Genomic DNA, 20430 nt, shown 5'->3' on the forward strand with positions numbered 1-20430 from the left:
AATCGTACATTTGAGTGTGCATATAAATATTGGAGCCTGCCAGATAATTTATGCGATTATATCCAAGTAGAACCACCATGAAACTAGTTTGGCAAATCCAGTATGAATGGGGATTTGATCTGGACCATCAGATGGTAACCCCAACCTCTAAACCCTTGTTTCTTGGGATATCATTCATCTGTAAATAAGAAGAAGAATAATTATTATAAAAAAAATAGATAGATAAGTGAGAGAAGGCATTATGAAAAGCTAAACAAGTAGAGATTTCCAGTGGTAGAAAACAAAAAAGCATAATGCAGAATCCATATAAGTAGATAGCATTTGGAAAATTCAAAAATGTCTTTCCTCTCGCTCTTTGGTTTTGTTTTGTTTTTGGGATAATGAAGTAGGATCAAATGTTAGATCTATACAATAAATAAAATCATCATAATTGAACAGAGAACAAGTAACCATTGAAATTCTATCTTTTATTTTTCAAATTTTGGGACACCATAACTGTGAGGGTAGTTACAGAGAGAACTAAAATAAACATGCAAGTCTAGAAACGAGGTTCTACAAATTGTTAAACCAAAACTAGTAGATCGAAAGTAGCCACTATTCACCAATTTGTAGTCCGATGTTTCTTCAAAGAAGTCATAAATACACAAGAACTTCTGATAATTAGCAAATCTATTTTTACCTGCAAAAAAAATAAAAATAAAATTCAGGGCACTTTCAAGTGTACTTCTCTCATTGCAGCATTGAAGATGCAACAGATAAATACTAGAATCATTTAATCATTTAAGCCAAAAATAACAACAGTCAAAGCATGAATGAAGATTATAAACTTCCATAACAATCACCTATATGATATACAATTTCAAGGGAGTAGTTCTGGCCAAATAAGTCATGACCTACAGTTGCCAAGACAGGTGAACATTCAATAGTATGGTCGAAAGGTTTAGGTGGACTTGGATTTGGTGGAGTACAAGCACCTCACAGGGAACTTCCCTTGTGAAAAAGTGTTGCCCTGTGAAACTTTGGCACACCAAAGTCTCTGGCACACTCAGTGTGACTCTAGATCTTGTAGCTTGGAGGCTAGAGATAGATTGGTGACCGCAAATATCAGACAATCACAGAACGTCAAAGTTTATTAACAATTGAGGAATTCGTATTGTTTTACAATATCCCGCTTGACAACTGCAGAGCACAACCACTGATATACACCTCAACAAAGCTACTTTCTCACAAATGCTTTTCCTACAGTTCATAGTTTCAACATATATATTGGAAGTAACTAAATTCCTATGACATTATCACTTACCTCACTAAAATTCCTCACAAAACATTAGTTACTACGTTTTCTTAATTCTTCACGGATGCAATTGTAATGTGCTACACAAGTAAATTAAATTTACACCTCACCTACAATAAATTCGGAAATCTTATAGCAGATGCATCAGCTCTCTCACACCGAACATGGTTCTAAGACCCACTTCTATTCCTTCTTTTATTCTTTTTAATAATAACGGTCTTTCTCCTCTTCACTTTTGACGGGAGGTATACCTCTTCTTGCAACATTCTAGATCACTCAGTGCAAATTACCACAACTATTCATTTATTATTTTTCCTCCATAATGATGATTCTTCTACTGCTCCTCTCCATCAAACAAAACATTCTCTATATTTATCAAATGAAGGAAATGTATATTTACACTTCAAGTAAACCATATATATCAGCAGCAATGAAGGATTGGTAAGGTAATTTACCAAAGTTGATGTTTTGTTGTATTTTATTCCTTAGGTCACCCTTTTCCAACAAGAATACACTCCACTTGGAAACAAAAATTAAAATGTGATGGCCAAGACATCATCCAAAACCAAGCAAGAACAGGGAAGATCAAAGAAATAGACAAGTAAAATCTTAAACAAAGGCCCACAATGATACTGAAATAGGTAAAAAATCTCCCCAAACCCCTTTTGTCTCCTCCCTGGCATTCAAAACCAGTTACACTACTTCAGGTCTACAAATACAAAAGAAAGAAGCATTCAAGAAAACTAACCTCCCAAATTCAAGTCATATCGGAACCTTCCGGCTTTTAAAAGTGATATTAGAAAATGCTAATATCCTAATGAATGCACGTTAAACAAAGGGGACATCAAAACAAGAAATACTAAAAAGGTCCTCAGCTGTACAGAGTGAGCAACTCAATGAATTATTGGCAAATATTAAAGATACGCATGGTTGAATATGTACACTGATGATACAGTGGGTTTCAGATGGAACGGGTCGGGCTGATCCACGCTTCCCAAACCGGTGTCCAAGTGATCAAGCCCACTAGAAGACCTGCACACGAGTTCAACGGGGAACGGGGAGTCCCCCAGCGAACCCTCCGATGAGCAAGTTAGAGAGAGAAACGGAATGTAGAGATGAATTAGAGATAGAAAAGCTTAACCTTCTTTTTGTCTTTGACGTCTACTTATATCCTCCGGTAATCATTTCGTTGTCCCTTCCGACCTGTCACCTTGGCCGAAAGTCTATGCTCTAGCTTACCTTGTTCATGGTGAAGGCGTTCTGTCTCGACAGTGAGGGATTATCGCAATAAATGCTGTAAGGGGCCTCATTAATGGCGATGTGCAGTGGCAATAACTTTGGAGATCTTTGTCTACTTATGTGGCTTACCCTTCTCTTGCCATGTGTCTTGCTGTCATTGGTTCTTATTCCTACGTGGGGCTTCAGCAATGCTGGGCTTTAGTATTTGAGTTATGTATTGGGCCCTAAATGGTGGACTATAATCTTTATGGGCTTATCCATGTCAGTAGTCCCTCATTCCCAAGTGTAGCTTTAGCCCAACGAAAGGAATAATGAAGAAAACGAGGATTGTGAGAGACTGGCAGGGTGAAGGCCGACCGAGAGGAGTGACTGACCATGAAGAGGGCCGACCGCGAAGGGTGGCCGAGCGGAGGGATCGACCATGAGGAGGGTCGATCGGGAAGGGTGGCCGGGCAGAGAGATCGACCATGAGGAGGGCCGACCGCGAAGGGCTGCCGAGCGGAGGGACCAACCATGAGGAGGGCCGACCGCGAAGGGTGGCCGGGCGGAGAGATTGACCATGAGGAGGGCTGACCGCGAAGGGTGGCCGAGCGGAGGGACCGACCATGAGGAGGGCCGACCGCGAAGGGTGGCCGAGGGGAGAGACCGACCATGAGGAGGACCGACCACGAGGGGTGGCCGAGCGGAGTGACCGACCATGAGGAGGGCCGACCGCGAAGAGTTGAGGGACCGACCATGAGGAGGGCCAACCACGAAAGGGGGGTGGTGGTACGCAGGGCTCGAGGGACGATGGGGCACGTGGTGATTTGAAGTGGAAAAGATAGGGTAGGTGGGGGGGCAGTGAATCGTGGTCGTACACGTGGCAGGATCTTGTAGTGGGGAAGGTTAGGTGTTGGGCAAGAAGTGAAACAATAGGTCATTATAGGGTGTAGAAAAGACAGTTTTGGCGAATTTTTTGAAAATTTTCAAACTGGCAAAATTTAATTGTGACCCTTGGAATATAGGCAAACCTTGGGCTTTTGGTATTATCCGTTTCACATATCTTTTTGCAAACAACCAAAATATTCCAAGTGTAAACTCCTTCGTCACTAGTGATACACCCCTGCAACACTTCGTGAACTATCTTGCACCAGCATCTGAAGCTATTCGCAGACATACGAGAGAGATGGCCCAAGAAGAAGCAACAAACGCAAGGGTCGATCCATTGGGCGACGACGATGTGGTGGATTTGGCAGATCAATATCGGACGGAGAGGCGAGTGGGAAGCGAGGGGGAGCCGGTGGGGCGACCTCGTTCGTCTACAATGATAGCGGCTACGCAGCCAATCAGCCAGGTTGAGCCAGATCACTGGCATATGAAGGCCGATAAGTCGACCATTACCGCGGAGGGGTTGGTGGGTATACACAAGAAATACCAGATTCCCGCCGAAATAGAGTTAAAGCTGTCGACAACGAAGGAGAGGCCATCTGACGCCCGACCAGGGGAGTTTACCCTCTACGAAGAGGTGTTGAAGGGAGGGTTGAGGTTGCTGCTTCCGCAGGTGGCAGTGGATGTCCTAAACCGGTTACAAGTGGTGCCCGGTCAACTAATGCCCAATGTGTGGAAGATTGTACTGTCATGGGCAAGCGCGTGGTCGAGGGAGAACAAAGGGACAACTATGACAGTGGATGATTTTTTTGCATACTACAAGGCCTCGGGACAGCAAGAAACTTGGGTCACTTTGCAGGCGGCGGCAGGGAGGGGCCTGGTGGCGGGTTTGCGGTCATCAATAAAGGGGTGGAGGCCACGGTGGTTCTACGTGTCCGCAAACAGAGGAGTTGGAGTGCGCACGGTGTGGAGAGTGCCCAGCAAGTCTGTGGAGCCAAAGTTGGGGGCATCAGCTGAGGAGAGGGTGAAGAAGGTGAAGGGATAGAGTGAGAAGGAGGGCGTCAAATGGGATGAGCTCGTTCAGCCGTCAGCCTTGTTTGCCGCAAGGTTGGGCCCTCAGCCGACCGGTGGAGACCTGGAACAGATGGAATTAGAAGCGAGAAGGAAGGCGCAAGAGGCGGAGGATAGGACCATTCTCGCTAAGGCTAGTAAATTCAAAGAGTCACAGGCAGACCGGTCGCCGAAGCCGATCGCGATGGAGAGGATCCGACCGCACCCCAAACCGCTGGGGGAAAAGGACTTGGGTGAATTTGAGCCACGACCGCCCCCAATTGATCCTTTGAAGGAAAGGGCCAACAAGGAGGTGGAGGCTGTGGCGAAGAAGAAAAGAAGGGCAAGGGAGAGGGAGGAGGGGCCAGCCTTGAAGAGGAGAAAGGAGGCGACGGCGGAGAAGACCCCCGAAGTGGGGTTAGGGGAAGCAGCTAAGGGGGTGGAGAGTGGGGCGACTGGCCCTGAAGAACCAATGGAAAGTAGGGCGAGTGGCACTGGACAGAGGGCAGAGCCACAGCCTAGGGAGGGTCTTGCGCCCCAAGGAGAAGGAGAGAGGGCTGGGTTGAAGACCGCCTTCTACCACGTCCTAGCGGTGTCTGGGCGAGTGGAAGGAGAAGGGATAGAGGCCAGGATGGCTGCAGATCGCCTATTGGGGGTGGTCGAAGACGCAGCCGTGCACTCGGTGGCTGGTTTTACTAAGGCCGAGCTGCTGAAGGGCTTATGCTCTGCCCAGATGGAGGTGACTGCCTTAGCAGGAGCCCTGTTGAACAAGGCGAAAGCGGCGGCGGCGAAGGGTGAAGTGAGGAAGGAAAGGGAAAGGTTGGGGCAGGTGGAGGCCCAGCTTGAAAATTTCAAAAAGGAGAGTGCAGGCTGGAGGAAGGCTGAGTGGAGTGCGTGTGCCAGGGAGTTAGAGGAGGCTCAGAAGACAAAGAAGATGGGGGTGTTGGCGGTGGTGTAGAGCAATGTTTCCGATCGTGCCCATGCTGAGCTGCTCGCGGCCAAGTTGGAGCTAGAGGATGAACGCCGCAAGGTGGTGTCGCTCGAGTTCCAGCTGGCTGGCGAGCAGAAGAAACTGGAAGAGGCCCAGACAGCCTACACCGTCGCCAATGAACGGTGGGATGAGGCGATGACTTGTAACAAGGATCTGCGCGCCAGTTCGATCAAAGAAAATGAAGAAGCAGATCGGAAGATCGCGGGGTTGGAGAAGGATCTGGCAGACGAGCGTACCAGAGTAGCGGCAGAGAAGGAGGGGTTGGAGAAGGAGTTGGAGGAAGAAAGGACCAAGGCAACCTCTGAAAGGGCAGCATACCCTGACCTGTGCGTAGCAGCAGTAGAGCAGTTCAAGGGGTCTGCTGACTTTTAGATGGTTGTCGATGCCGTGATCACCAACAGCTTGGCGAGAGAGAGGTCTGGGGGGGTTGGCCCATCGAGGGCGACCATTGGGAGTAGGAGTGAAGAAGAAGTGATCCAAAGCTTCCAGCGGTCGGACTTCTATAAACACGAGATGGCTGAGTTTTGGGACAGCGGGTGGAAGATGTTTAAACGCAAAGCAGAAGAGCTGTTCCCAGACTTGGACTTTAGCATTGTGAAGATCGACGAAGACGACGTGGCCCAAACCCCCTTAGACGAGGGTGTTGAAGAAGAAGACCTCATCTCAAGCGAAGAGGAATGATTGGGGTGAACCAAATTTGTATTCAAAATGTTGGCTGTTTTGTGTTATTTTTATTTATTTATTTTTTGTGATAGACTTATGTATAAATTTGTGAATGAATAAAATTATGAAATAAACTTATGTAAAAGTTTGTGAATGAATAAAATTATGAGTTGTGTTTGTGTTTTTATGCTATTTTCTATATTGTTTGAGGATCTGCAAAGAATGAAAGTTTAAAATGTAGAGTGAAGTTTAAAATGTAAGAAAACCTTAATGCGAATCATGACCCAACAGGGAGCCAATCTGACTTAAAAAATGTTGAACTGCAAAGGTCCTAAAATGTGAAGTTTTAAATCATGTTGTAAGAGTGTTGAAGAGACGTAATAGTGGACCTGGAATCTGACTAAGTATGGCAACTATGCCGCAATCATGAAGTTGCAATGGTGGTCTTGGCCGAGCGCTTCATTCGTGCTTAGTTTGGGTTGAGCCATGATTAACGTGGTCTAGCTGAGTCTTCAGGTAACTCAGTCTAGCTGAGCTCTTTGTGCTCAGTCTGGCTGAGGCTATGAGTAACTCAGTCTGGCTGAGCTCTTGGTGCTCAGTCTGGCTGAGGCTTTGAGTAACTCAGTCTGGCTGAGCTCTTGGTGCTCAGTCTGGCTGAGGCTGTGAGTAACTCAGTCTGGCTGAGCTCTTCGTGCTCAGTCTGGCTGAGGCTTTAAGTAACTCAGTCTGGCTGAGCTCCTCGTGCTCAGTCTGACTGAGGCTATGAGTAACTCAGTTGGGCTGAGGCTTGTAGCTAAGTGCTGCAATCAGGACGTTATAAAGATACCACATAGATGATTGAGATATAAAATTGTTGTCATGTAAAGTGCAACCCATTTGATCAGAAATGTTCATCATGTGATAGAAGAACAAGAAAATTCAAGTGTGTAGATTGTCGAAAAGGAAAATACAATAATTGATCAATACAAAAATAAGAATTTATTAAAAATAACGCTTCAAGTGTCCGGCGTTCCACGGATGGGGGAGGTCTCGACCTTCCATGTCCTGCAGTCGGTAAGTGCCCGGATGAGGTCTGGCTTTAACAACGTAAGGTCCTTTCCACTTGGCTGCTAGTTTGCCCTCAGTCGAATTTTTGGTGGCAAGGGTTACTTCGCGCAAAACAAGGTCCCCTATGGTGAACTCCCTCGGTCGGACTTTGCGGTTGTAATGTGTTCTCATTTTCTGTTGGTATGAGGCCCGTCTGATAGTGGTGGTTTCTCAGAGTTCTTCAATTAGGTCTAGGTCTGCCCGACGCAGCTCCTCAGTTAGTTCTGGGTTCAGATGTAGAATTCTTGGGGTAGACAGACCGATTTCCACTAGGATGACCGCCTCGGCGCCGTATGTTAAGCGAAAGGGGGTCTCCCTAGTGGGGGTTCGAGCAGTAGTGCGGTAGGCCCAGAGTACATTCGGTCGTTCCTCAGCTAGAGTCCCTTAGCAACTTCCAGCTTAGTTTTGATGATCTTCAGAAGGGAACGGTTGGTAACCTTAACTTGGCCATTGGCTTGGGGATGACCTGGGGAAGAAAAGCATGGCTGGATTTGAAGTTCTGCACAGAATTTCTTGAACTTGGCATTGTCGAATTGTTTGCCGTTGTTGGAGACGATGGCTTGAGGGATGCCAAATCTGCATACGATCGACTGCCAGATAAATCTGGTTGTGTTTCGCTCGGTAATTGTGGCAAGGGGTTCTGCCTCCACCCATTTAGTGAAGTAATCAATGGCGACAATGACAAATTTGGTTTGGCCTCGGCTAGTGGGCAATGGGCCAACTAGGTCGATCCCCTATTTGGCAAACGGGTAAGGGCTGCAAAGGGTGATCAACTCTGTAGGAGGGGCATGAGGGATGTTGGCGAAGCATTGACACTTGTCACATTTAAGCACAAATTTAGCGGTATCTTGATTGAGAGTAGGCCAGAAGTAACTGGTGCGGAATATTTTATGGGCTAGTGACCTACCACCCGAATGATTGCCACATACATCCTCATGTACTTCTCTCATTACGTAGGTCGCTTGATCAGGATTGAGGCATCTCAGGTATGGGCGTGAAAAACCTCGTTTGTACAAAAGGCCACTGATAAGGATGTAGTTGGACGATCGGGCTTTGACCTTGGTGGCCTACTGTTTATCGTTTGGCAGTTCCCGCGTTGTCAGAAATAGAAAGATGTCGGCTGCCCAGGGAATAGGTTCATTTTGGAGGAAGTAGACTTGCTGTTGAGTTGGGGAAATGGCAGGGTGGGCCAGGTATTCGAGGCGGACACCGTGGCTGAGGTCTGACTGGTCTGTCGAAGCTTACTGAGCCATTTCATCCGCCTTGGAGTTTTCCGTCCGAGGGATGTGCTAGATGTGGAAATTATTGAAGAGGTGAGCGAGAGGGAGTGCAATATCCCTATAAGCCCGCATTGTGTCGTCCTTGGCATTGAATTCCCCCGTGATTTGGCTGACAATAAGCTGGGAATCGCTGAACACTTGGATGTGGCTGACACCAATGTCTCTGGCGAGGCGAAAGCCTGCGATCAATGCTTCATATTCAGCCTCATTATTGCTTGCGTCGAACAAGAAGCAGAGAACACATTTGAAATAACCACCCTTAAGGGCGGTGCGGATGAGACCAGCCCCACTGCCTTCTTTGCGAGATGATCCGTCGACATTGAGGGTCCAAGAGTGGGGGTCTTCTGGCTCGGTAGGGGGTGGGGGTGGCGGGGGTGGAAGAACTGTGGTCGGAGTGGATTTAGTGAATTCCAGGATGAAATCGACAATAGCCTGCCCTTTAATCACCATTTGAGGCCAGTAGGAGATGTCGAATTGGCTGAGCTCGACCGACCATTGCATAAGTCGGCCAGACAACTCTGGTTGTTGCATGATTTTCTTCAACGGTTGGTCGGTGAGAACGATAATGGAGTGGGCCTGGAAGTAAGGCCGGAGTCATCTTCAGGCTATGACCAAGGCTAAGGCCATTTTTTCAAGCAATGGGTAGTTCTGTTCTACTCCCCTAAGAGCCCCACTGATGTAGTAGACCAGTCGTTGGATAGAGTTATCTTCCTTGATGAGTGCTGCACCAACTGCAGTGTTTGACACGGCCAAATAGAGAAAGAGGGGTTCGCTCGTGATTGCCTGAGAAAGTAAGGGGGGGTTGGCCATGCACTGTTTCAACTGTTGAAAGGCCTCTTCGGATTTTGCCGTCCACTCAAAAGTTTGCCGAAGAACTTTGAAGAAGGGGAGGCATTTGTCCGTTGCACAGGACATGAAGCGGTTAAGGGCGAAAACTCGGCCAGTAAGCCGTTGAACCTCTTTAACCGTTCTGGGTGACTGCATTTCAATTAAGGCCTTGATCTTTTCGGGGTTAGCTTCGATGCCTCGCTGACTGACCATGAAACCCAAGAACTTCCCAGATCCTACGCCGAAGGGGCATTTCTCCGGATTGAGATTCATTTGGTACTTCCGTAGGGTGCCGAAGGTCTCTCGCAGGTCGGCCAGATGATCGGTGGAGAGCTTGCTCTTGACTAGCATGTCGTCAACATATACCTCCATGTTCCGGCCTATTTGATGATGGAAGACGGCATTGACCAACCGTTGGTAAGTGGCTCCGGCATTTTTCAACCCAAACAGCATCACACAGTAATGGTAGGTGCCCCAGTCGGTGATGAAGGAGGTGTGTTCCTGGTCGGACGGGTGCATCAGAATTTGGTTGTACCCAGAGAAAGCATCCATGAAGCTGAGCATTTGATGGCCGTCCGTGGCGTCAACCAGCAGATCTATGCGAGGAAGAGGGTAGCTGTCTTTGGGGCAAGCTCGGTTGAGGTTGGAGTAGTCGACACAGAGTCGCCATTTACCACTGTTTTTACGAACCAGAACCACATTCGACAGCCACTTGGGGTAGTCCACATTTGTGATAAACTGTGCCTCAAAGAGCTTATCTACTTCCGAAGCAATAAGGTTATTGTGCTCCGGGTAGAAAATGCGCTGTTTCTGGCGGATGAGTCAAAAATGAGGCTCAATGCTGAGACGGTGGGTGATGAAGGAGGGGTCAATACCTGGCATGTCGGAGTGGGTCTAAGAAAATACGTTGTTGTGCTTAATCAGGAGGGCAGTGAGGTCGATCTTGGCCTGGGAGGATAGTTAGCTGCTGATCTTGGCAATTTTTGCCGGGTTGGTGGGATTGATGAGGACCTCGACAAGCTTTTCCACTGGTTCCTCTCTGACCAGCTCGTCCTCATCTCTGACGTCGAGTCCTTCAATGATCATAGCCTCCTTAAGCTTGACTTATTTAAGTGAGGCGACATAACACTCTTTGGCCACGGTCTGCTCTCCTCTCATTGTGCCGACTCCAAGATTGGTGGGGAACTTGATAGCAAGATGGAAAGTGGATGTGATAGCTTGGAAGGCATTTAGGGCGGTGCGGCCAAGGATGATATTGTAGGCAGAGGGGCAGTAGACAACAGGGAAGGTGAATAACTTTGTGGTCTGCCGCGGGTATTCGCTGATTGTGATGGGAAGATCGATGGAGCCGATGGAGGTCACCCGATCACCCGTAAAGCCGACCAATGGGGTTTGGAGAGGGGACAGACTTTCTTCCCCGATCTTGAGTTGGCGGAAGCAATTTAAGAAAATGATGTCGAAAGAACTGCCGTTGTCGACGAGAACCCGTCTGACCTTGTAATTGGAGAGGAGGGTGGAAATGACGAGAGGGTCGTCATGGGGGTAACGGATGCCTGTGCAGTCGATGTCCGTAAAGGTGATAGGCTCGGTCTACTGCTTGGGTTGTTTGGAGGGTCGGTCCAATGTGGCAACTTCTTTGTCTGAGCCCTGCCTTATTTTTCTGAGTTTTGCCCGCTGAGCCGAGCGGGATGGTCCTCCACAAGCAAGCCCGCCGGAAATAACTCTGATTTCTCCAACAGGTGGAGCGGGGTTACCTTGTGCCTGAGGTTGTTGTGGAGGGCGATCATGACCTTGGTTAGGTTGCGCTGGTTGTCGGGGAGGGGTGCGCTAGCGGTTGTTTCTGATGGGTTCAGTCCGTTGCCTCTGCTGAGGGCGAATATCTATGAATCGACTGAGACGTCCCTGACGAATCAAGCCCTTGACCTGATCTTTGAGGTTAACACACTCCTCGGTATTATGGCCGTGGTCCTCGTGAAAATGGTAATATTTGGACTGGTCACTCCGATTAGAAGGAGTCTGTAATGGGTGGGGCCATTTTAGGGGGTAGTCCCACTGGATCTGATTGAGGACTTGTTCCATGGGAGAATTGAGGGGTGTGTACCGCTCGAATCGGTCGGGCAGTCGGGCTGGTGCCGACCGGTCGGCTCAGGGTGGTCGGTCATTGTACTGAAGTGTTTGGTGAGTGTACTGGGTATTTCTAGTTTCTGAGTCCTTTCTCTTCTCTCTAGAAGTTGCGTTTTTGGCCATTGGGTCTTGTCGGGCGGTTAGGGAATCTTCGGCATTCATGTATTTTTGGGCTTTAAAGAGTAGGGTTGCCATGGAGGTCGGGGGGTTTTTTGAGAGGGAGAAAAGGAAATCAGATGACCGTAGACCGGCCATGAAAGCCGTAAGGATGACCTTGTCATCGCTTTCCGCTACCTGCAAGGCTTCGGTGTTGAAGCGGGTAACGAAATTGGGCAGTGACTCCCCCTCGGTCTGATAGATATTGAGGAGTTGGGTTGCTGGACGTCGTTGGCACTGGGCTCCAATGAAATGGCTGAGGAAGGAGTCACTGAGGTGCTGGAAAGTGGAGACAGAATCTGCTGGTAGTTGACTAAACCAAAGTCGAGCCGACCCCTTGAGTGTTACGGGGAAAGCCCGGCACATGATCTCGTCGGGGAATGCATGGAGGATCATGAGGGTTCTGTAGGTCTCCAAGTGATCGACTGAGTCCGTTGTTCCGTCGAAAGAGTCGATGATGGGCATTTTGAACTTGGGGGGTAGAGGTTTGTCCTGGATAGAGGCAACGAACGGTGAGTTGGCCGTGGTGGATGGTTTATGCTGTATGTTTTGCATGACTTCTTGGAGCTGGAGCTTCATGGCTCGGAGTTCTGCATCCCAGAGAGGAATGTTGTCACCACTAGAGGGGAGCGGGGGCTGGACGTTAGGTTACAGGATAGTATGGCTCGGGGCTCGTTCTTGGTTGGGTGGAATAGCTGGAGGTGGTGGAGGAGGCATAGGAAGGTTTCTTTGGAGTAGAGCATTAATTAGGGCTTAGCTTTGCTCGGCCAAGCGATTAATGCTGTTGGTGAGCTCGGTGAAATACGGTGGTGGGTTATTCGGATTGGGAGGGTCGGCTTGATGATCGGGAACATTGGGGTAAGAAGCCATGGATCTAGTTGTGACCATCCACCTTCATAGGTGGTAGGAGGGGGTTATTGGGAAAGGGTCTCCGGCGACAATGAGCGCGTGGAACAAAAACCTTTCCCATACACGGCGCCAACTGATGATACAGCGGGTTCCAGATGAAACGGGTCGGGCTGATCCACGCTTCCCAAACCGGTGTCCAAGTGATCAAGCCCACTAGAAGACCTGCACACGAGTTTAACGGGGAATGGGGAATCCCCCAGCGAACCCTCCGACGAGCAAGTTAGAGAGAGAAGCGGAATGTAGAGATGAATTAGAGATAGAAAAGCTTAACCTTCTTCTTGTCTTCGACGTCTGCTTATATCCTCCGGTAATCATTTCATTGTCCCTTCCGACCTGTCACCTTGGCCGAAAGTCTATGCTCTAGCTTACCTTGTTCATGGTGAAGGCGTTTTGTCTCGACAGAGAGGGGTTATCGTAATAAATCCTGTAAGGGGCCTCATTAATGGCGATATGCAGTGGCAATAACTTTGCAGATCTTTGTCTACTTATGTGGCTTGCCCTTCTCTTGCCATGTGTCTTGTTGTCATTGGTTCTTATTGCTACGTGGGGCTTCAGCAATGCTGGGGTTTAGTATTTGAGTTATGTATTGGGCCCTAAATTGTGGGCTATAATCTTTATGGGCTTACCCATGTCATACACAAATATATATATATATGAAGTAAACTGGTTACAAAACGGATAGGTCCGGAATTTTTACCTGCGTAAAATCATTCAAAACAACTAGGCAACGTGAGTAAGGAAAGAAGAAACATCCATCATCAATCAAATTCCTGTTTTCTTGCAGTATGTAAAATACATTGAACTGATTGGTTTTTAGATTATAGCTAAATATCATTCTGGGAATAGCAATGAAGATAACTTCTGAAGTTGGATGTAAAGCACAAGGCACGAGCAGTGGAGAAAGGCGATAACGGTCTAAAATTCTACCGTGATGAAACCGAACCAAGTCATCAATGCAGATGCTATGATTCAAAATCCACTTATGGTCATGGTCAAGTGACCAAACAAGGACCGCATTTTCAACATGATTAGAGTAATAGAAGCAATCTTTGGGCATCCCAATGAATCCAACACCAAGAGCCTTGCCCTTGTTCGAGAGCTTCATAGCTTGGGGATTCAAATTACCGGCATTGAGATCAAAACACAAGAGGTACATAGTGTAAGATAACATGAACAACACCCCATCCAAATAAACAGACTTGCAAAGCCACTTGAAACCATAAAGCTCAGGTTCAGACTGGAGTGGAACCGGATGGTTGACCCACTTGCCAGTAATGGAGGAGAAAACATCCAGCTCCGGCGGATGAGTTACAGAGGCAGTGCTGGCAGAGCTAGCTAACCGAACTATTTTATAATTATTATTATTAGTATTATTCGATGGGACTCAACAGGATTAAAAGCAAGTACGGTATATATGGGATCAAGATGATTAGGGTTCACGGGAATAGCCACACATTGTTTTGTGGCAGGGTTACACACATAATACTGTGAAGGAACAGAGGGAGGAACAGAGGTGCGGTGAAGAATTAAGAGCAAACCGTTGCAGCAGTCGAGAACGTCCCTGGCAGTAGGTTGAAAGGGTAATAGCTTCGAATACGACTCCACAAATCGTCCTCTGTCCAGCAGGGTTCTCGGACAATCTGATGGAACATATTCCATAAAGAAATCGGAGAATGGAAGAAGGGGAATCAACCTGAAGAGAACTCCGGAGAGAGGTGCGGATGAAGAGATTCTGGGAACACAAACATCAGAAATCAATAAGTACCAAGCTTTCGACATGGACTTGAATTGAATCAGAGGCTTTTCTTGCAATCTACATAGTATCTCCACCGTCAACTCATTGGGCAATTTAGACGACCAATCACAGCAACAGTTGAATGCCATAGATTCAAACCCAACCACCTATTCCTTTGGCAACAGGGTCATGAATCTAAAAATTGGGAAAGAACTTGAAAGGCTTTTTTTTTTTCAACACTGATTGATAGCCGAAAAATCATGGCTCGAATGGCTTGAAACATTCAAAACGATATCGTTTTAGTTGTAAAATGACGTCGCTTTGACACATTCGAACCATTCGAGTCACAAAAATTCAGGCCACCAGACATTTTCCTTTTTTTTTTTGTGGGAACTATGGCTTGAAAAGGTTTAGACCACGTTTTGTTTGGCTGATTTGTGTTTGGCCTCGCTTGGAATGAGGTTTGGAGTGAAATAATTATATAGTATAAAAATAAGTTATTTTAGTCAAATAATATAAAATATTATATTAAATTTATAATTTTTCTTTTTTTTCTTTCACAAAATTTTAAAAAATAAATAAAAATTTTATTCTAAACGATACATTTTAGCCCAATCTAAAATAGCAAAAAAATCAACTCATATCCCAAACGAACCCATTTGTTTGTGTAGTAGTGATGTTTGGTAAGTTTGGTTTGTTTTTTTTTTTTTGGCTAAAATTTAGAAAAAAATATAAAATATGTTAAAATAGTCAATAAGATAAAATGTCACATCAAATTTGTAATCATTTCACTTTTTCTCTCACAAATATCACATCTAATTACAAAAAAAATCCAATTCTCTTCTCAATATAACTATTTTAGCCTACTAAAATAATCAAAAACTAAAATAGCCAATTTTCCAAACGAGACTATAGTGTGGTGATATTAATTAATTGGGATTAAATATGTGAAATTACATAATTATCCTTTTTTTCACCATGAATCCCACCTCTTGCCCATCTTTATTAATCCACACCTGGTAGTGGACTACTACTCTCATTTGGAGTATTCATCCTCTTACAACTTTTCTAACTAAGGATTTGTTTGGGATGTGGATTGGTTTTTTCATTTTTTAACTTTTTGGCTATTTTAGCCTGAGGCTAAAAAGCCTCGTTTGGGATAGGCTTTTTGATTTTTTTGATAAAAAAAAAATAAAATGATTATAATTTAAATGTGATATTTTGTCTTATTAGATTAAAAAGTTATTTTATTTTTTTGTGACTATTTTAACCAAAAAAGCCCCTAAACATATTATGAGTGAGCACACCTCACTAATAGTCCAATCGTGCTGCTCATAGAAGCAAACAAACATACCCTTACAATTGGGATTAATGAGCAAATCTAATTATTTTAGGAAATATATTATTAAAAAAAGGAATTTTTACGGGTCAGTCCTATTTTCAAGGGTTATTATCCAACAGGTCCTTAATAGAATTTTTTTTTACCTATAAGTCCTGAACATTTTTATTTATTCCATTTTTACCCTCATGTTGTTATACTCAGATTAGATCTAGAGATAAAAAAAAAAACTCTCTCCAGATTTACGAATCCAAATCCAGAAAGAGAGAGAGAGAGAGCATATCTACGCCATGGATGGTCGGCGGGGAAGAGAGAGAGAGAATCCGCCACCATCTTCTTGCCGTCGAGATCGATTGGGAAGAGCTTCATGATTCGATCAAAGACTTTCTTGGATGATGATGATGATGAAGAAGATAGTGAGGATGATGAAGCAGATGATTGGGTGATTATGGCTTTGGAGAAGAGAGAGAGTGAAGGGTTTCGATATAATTGGGATGTGAGTCTCTGTGAACTTGCCATCGCCATTGTTGAGACTTCGACGAGGGTTCGAGAAAAATAGTAAAAGTTACGAAGCTGTGGACAAGAATGTGATAAATTTAAACCAGTGATAAGTTACGAAGCTGTAGACAAGAATGTGATAAATTTAAACCAATGATAAATTTGTTTAAATTAGTGATAAATCAGCGATAAATTTGTTTAAACCAGTGATAAACTTTGTTTAAATCAGTGATAAAGTTGTTTAAACCAGTGATAAATTTGTTTAAATTAGTGATAAATTTGTTTAAACCAGTGATAAATTTGCAGTGTTGAGTCTAGGGGTAAAAATGAAAAATACTATTTGATTTTTTTGAGTAGGACCTGCTGGGTAATAAGACTGGTCCATAGGACCGGCCCATAACTCCCCTTTAAAAAAATCCATTCAAAAGCGATTTCATATTTTTTTAACATTTAGATAAGTTATACATATTTTTATTTGGATAAATTATATTATTCTTTTTTAAAATTTAAAAAACATTTCCATAATCCCTATTAATAAGGTTAAAATAAATAAAATTAATTTAGATGGTGTGCAAATACAAAAATAATCAACAGTTAATATATTTTGAGGGGCGAATACTATCGTACCATATGTGAGTTATGCCATTTGTAAGTTTGACTATTGCAAATGACATAACTTAATATTATGGAAGTCATGACTAAAATAAATTGAGACCAAACAATTTTTGAATCATAAATTTTGTCAACTAGCATTATAATGTGTCATAATTAACAATAGAATAGGGTATAACTATTGACTCAAAAAGTTGTAACCAAACGTGTATTTAGTACACAGGCTGTCGGCCTAGAAGAGAGGTATACCATAGAATTTCCAATTTTAAGGGTATTTACTAGCAAGTTGACTAGATTCTCTGTAATAAATAAATAAATAAATAAGTAAAATTTAACCCCATAAATCATACTCAAGCCTTTTTTCATTTAAAAATAATAGAGGTGACAAATCTATAGGTTTTGACTAGTCAAAATGAGTTATGCATTTAAAATAACACAACCCAAATCTTCTCATTTAATAAATGAGTTTAAATGAGCAGAGTTGAATTATACTATGGAAGGTAGATTTCTTCACCGCAAGAAAATCGAGATGACGTACCCTTACTTTACTCTACAAAGAAAAACCAAATCGTCAGTTATCGTACCTAACCTTGGTTGTTGGGAGGACCCTCTGACAATCAAGTTAGAATGCTGTTTGGCCATAAGTGAAATGTATTTTTCTAAAAGAAGGCTTTCTAGCTTACCTGTCTCATTTGCTTTACCTACTTTGCCTTTTATAGATTTCCTGACTTAGGCTTCATTTGTTGGATCAATGTTCGATCTGAAGGTTTTGCCTTGCTTCTGAGTATGGTCAAGCAAGTGGCCATGTTACCTTTGCCTTTGATCGTTGGATTATCCTCTCTTGGACGGCTTAGATTGCATCAGTGCTAGTGCCAAATTGCCTAGTGTTATGTTTGTCCGATAAAGTTGATCAGACGGTCATGTCGTTTAGTAGGCTTGACCCATGTCCCTATATTTGCTGCTTGATGTCTCCACCGTTGAATGAAAATGAATCCAACGATCTCTGGGCATTCCGCTAATCTTCTTCTAGAATGAGATCTCACTTTTTCCTTGCTCCTTACTTGCCCAATCATGTGCCTTTATTTTGCCAGCTGTCTCTAATGGGCTCCTTAGAAATCTATCTCGGTCTTTCATTTCCTTTAGGTTACTCTGCCTAATTGCTTTTGGATTTGGGCCAACATTTTACCTCTCCACATATACAAACCAGACAATAAACTCAATGAACCCATGTATTTCATCAATTTCATTTTCTTTCAAATATGACGACAATGGCGTGGAGGTGGTGATGGAGTAACGATGACGTGGAGGTGGTAGAGGTAGTAGAAGTGGTGGAGTGATGATATAGTGGATGGGGTGAAGGCGGTAGAGTGACACTACTAATGGTAATAGTGGAGAAGAAGATGGTGGTGTAGTGGCGATGGCGGCAGTGAAGGTAATAAAGTGATAGTAGTAGTAATAGTGGTGGTGGTGGTAGAGTGGTAACGATAGTGATAATAAGGTTGGAGTAGTAGTAGTGGTGGTAGTGACTATGATTATGAAAAAATAGAATAGATAATTTAATATGATTTACTTCATTTTGAAATAAAAGGGTTAATTAGTGATATATCCAATCTATGAAAGGTATAAGGCATTAAGTCCAAAGGATATTTTTTTGTTGATAAGAGGTCCACACTTTGTGTTTGGTGAGAAGTTTTGGAAAATATTTTGTTTTCAATTTTACCCTTTGACCTTTTTTTATCTATTCGACTTTTGTTGACTATCTGTTCAAATTTATATCTATCTGTTTAATTTTTTTTTCTATCTGTTCAAATTTTTTGTCCACCTGTTCAATTTTTTCCCTAAATTAAATCTATTTGTTTAATTTTTTCCTCTAAATTCTATTTATTTGTTTAATTTTTTTTTCTATCTATTCAATTTTTTCCCTAAATTATATCTATCTATTCAAAATTTTTTTCCTAAATTCTATTTGTCTGTTCAAATTCTGTGGGTTTCTCTTTGTTCTTATCTGTTGAACATATGTCATATAACTTTTTTTTGTTTATTTGTTGCAATAATCATCAACAATAACAATAACAACAGATCTTTCTCACTCTATCCATATGAATAAAGAAAAAAAAAAAGAGAAGAATGAGTGAACAACAGACCATCACCACAAACACCCCACAGATCTATCTGTTTCAAAACCAAAAAAAAAAAAAATGTCAGCAACAACAACCATATCATCATCCAAAAACAATATCATGTGCAATTTGATGGCAAATAAAACCTCAGATGATTCAACATTGACAAATACTCAGGGTTTCTAAATTTTAGGTTGGTTGTGTCTTTCGTTGCATTCTCAAAATAAAACCTTTGCAAGTTCGCAAATTTCGTAGCAATCAAGCTCAAGAACGTGTCATGCTTCTTCGCGTTGTTAATTACTCGTTTACGAGAAAAAAACATGTCCTTGAGCTTCTGAATTTTGAGTTGGTAATCGAAGGTATACTTCTACCTCTACCACTGGTGGTGGTGGTGGGACAACAATTAATGACAGATCTTTGTGTTTTCTTTCTAAAACCCTAGTTCTCCATCGCTCTCAATTGATGACTTGAAGAATCGTAATCAATCGCTCTCTTTCATCATTTTCGATATTAGTTGTAAGAAAGAAGAGAAGAGAGAAAGTGAAGGATAAGCGAGCGAGCGAGCGAGCGAGCGAGCGAGAGAGAGAGAGAGAGAGAGAGAGAGAGAGAGAGAGAGAGTGAGTGAACGAACCAGGGCTGCTATGGCGAACATTTGTTGTCGTCGTCAGAAGCTTCAATTTGAAAGAAGAATAAGCTCGGTGGTGTTGGCGGCGAATAAGATAGAGAGGACGAGAGACGGGGTGACAACTAAGGCACTTTCATTGTTGAATCGATGGCAATGGCGACACGGAAATAGGCGGTGATAGTAGGTGTCATGACCCAAACTTGTCCCTATAGGTTTAGCATCGTAACCGGCCAGTAATCTTGGGATTATTGAAGGCCTCTAAACAGATTAAACAAAATTAAGGGGCTAACAGAAGTAAATATTATAATATAATGTCCAAAGAGCTGTGTAGACATACATGACACAAAAAATTTCAAACTTATATACATACATGCAACGTCATGTTTACATTAGTCATACGTTACTCATATATACAAAACATACAAAAACTTGTTCAGACTTAAACAAAAGAAAATAAAGGTTTTAAAAATAGTTCACAAAACTTGACCACGTCTCAAAACGAGAACCTTCTAAGAGGCATAATGGTTAGTTGACAGAACAGATCTCTAGGAAATCATTACTAAGCCTGGTCATGTGCCTGATCACCTACATACATAAATAATACAGTGAGTTGGAGCCCAGTGAATGATAATAGAGTAAAGGTTTTAATGAATGATGTCCATAATAGATTCCAAAATCAAAGTTCAGATTTAGAAACAGATTCAAATTCTGAATTCTGAATTCACAGATAGTCATACGTGGTACATCTATTAGTGCCAACAGAACAGGTGACCCATTATTATATGGGATTGTAGACGTCCCCGAACATCCCGGGAGGGAATCCCGTTCTGTTCATTTGGGCTCACTACAGTTCAGGACTCAAATTGTCACAGTTCTTAATCTGATCTCACAATGTGCGATGTGAGATTGATAAATCACCAAAGAGTCCAAATCCAGCAAATCGTTTTGAAAAATAGATTTTTTTTTTGAAAAAAGTGCCAAACATGGACTGCTTTGCCAGATACAGAGTCGCCA

General features: G+C 43.5%; 1 protein-coding gene across 1 annotated transcript; it reads right to left on the reverse strand.

The window, feature by feature from the left end:
* On the reverse strand, positions 1-16086 carry LOC145798258 (uncharacterized). Its single transcript, XM_082885766.1, has 4 exons — positions 15808-16086; positions 13967-14219; positions 13185-13870; positions 1-178 (listed from the first exon to the last, which is right to left on the reverse strand). The coding sequence occupies exons 1-4, from the start codon at positions 16084-16086 to the stop codon at positions 128-130; spliced, it is 1269 nt and encodes a 422-aa protein (XP_082741892.1). The 3' UTR covers positions 1-127.
* Between the last annotated feature and the right edge of the window lie 4344 nt (positions 16087-20430).

Source organism: Camellia sinensis, chromosome 8 (genome assembly GCF_055761805.1).
Source record: "Camellia sinensis isolate YWXY chromosome 8, ASM5576180v1, whole genome shotgun sequence".
Lineage (NCBI taxonomy): Eukaryota > Viridiplantae > Streptophyta > Magnoliopsida > Ericales > Theaceae > Camellia > Camellia sinensis.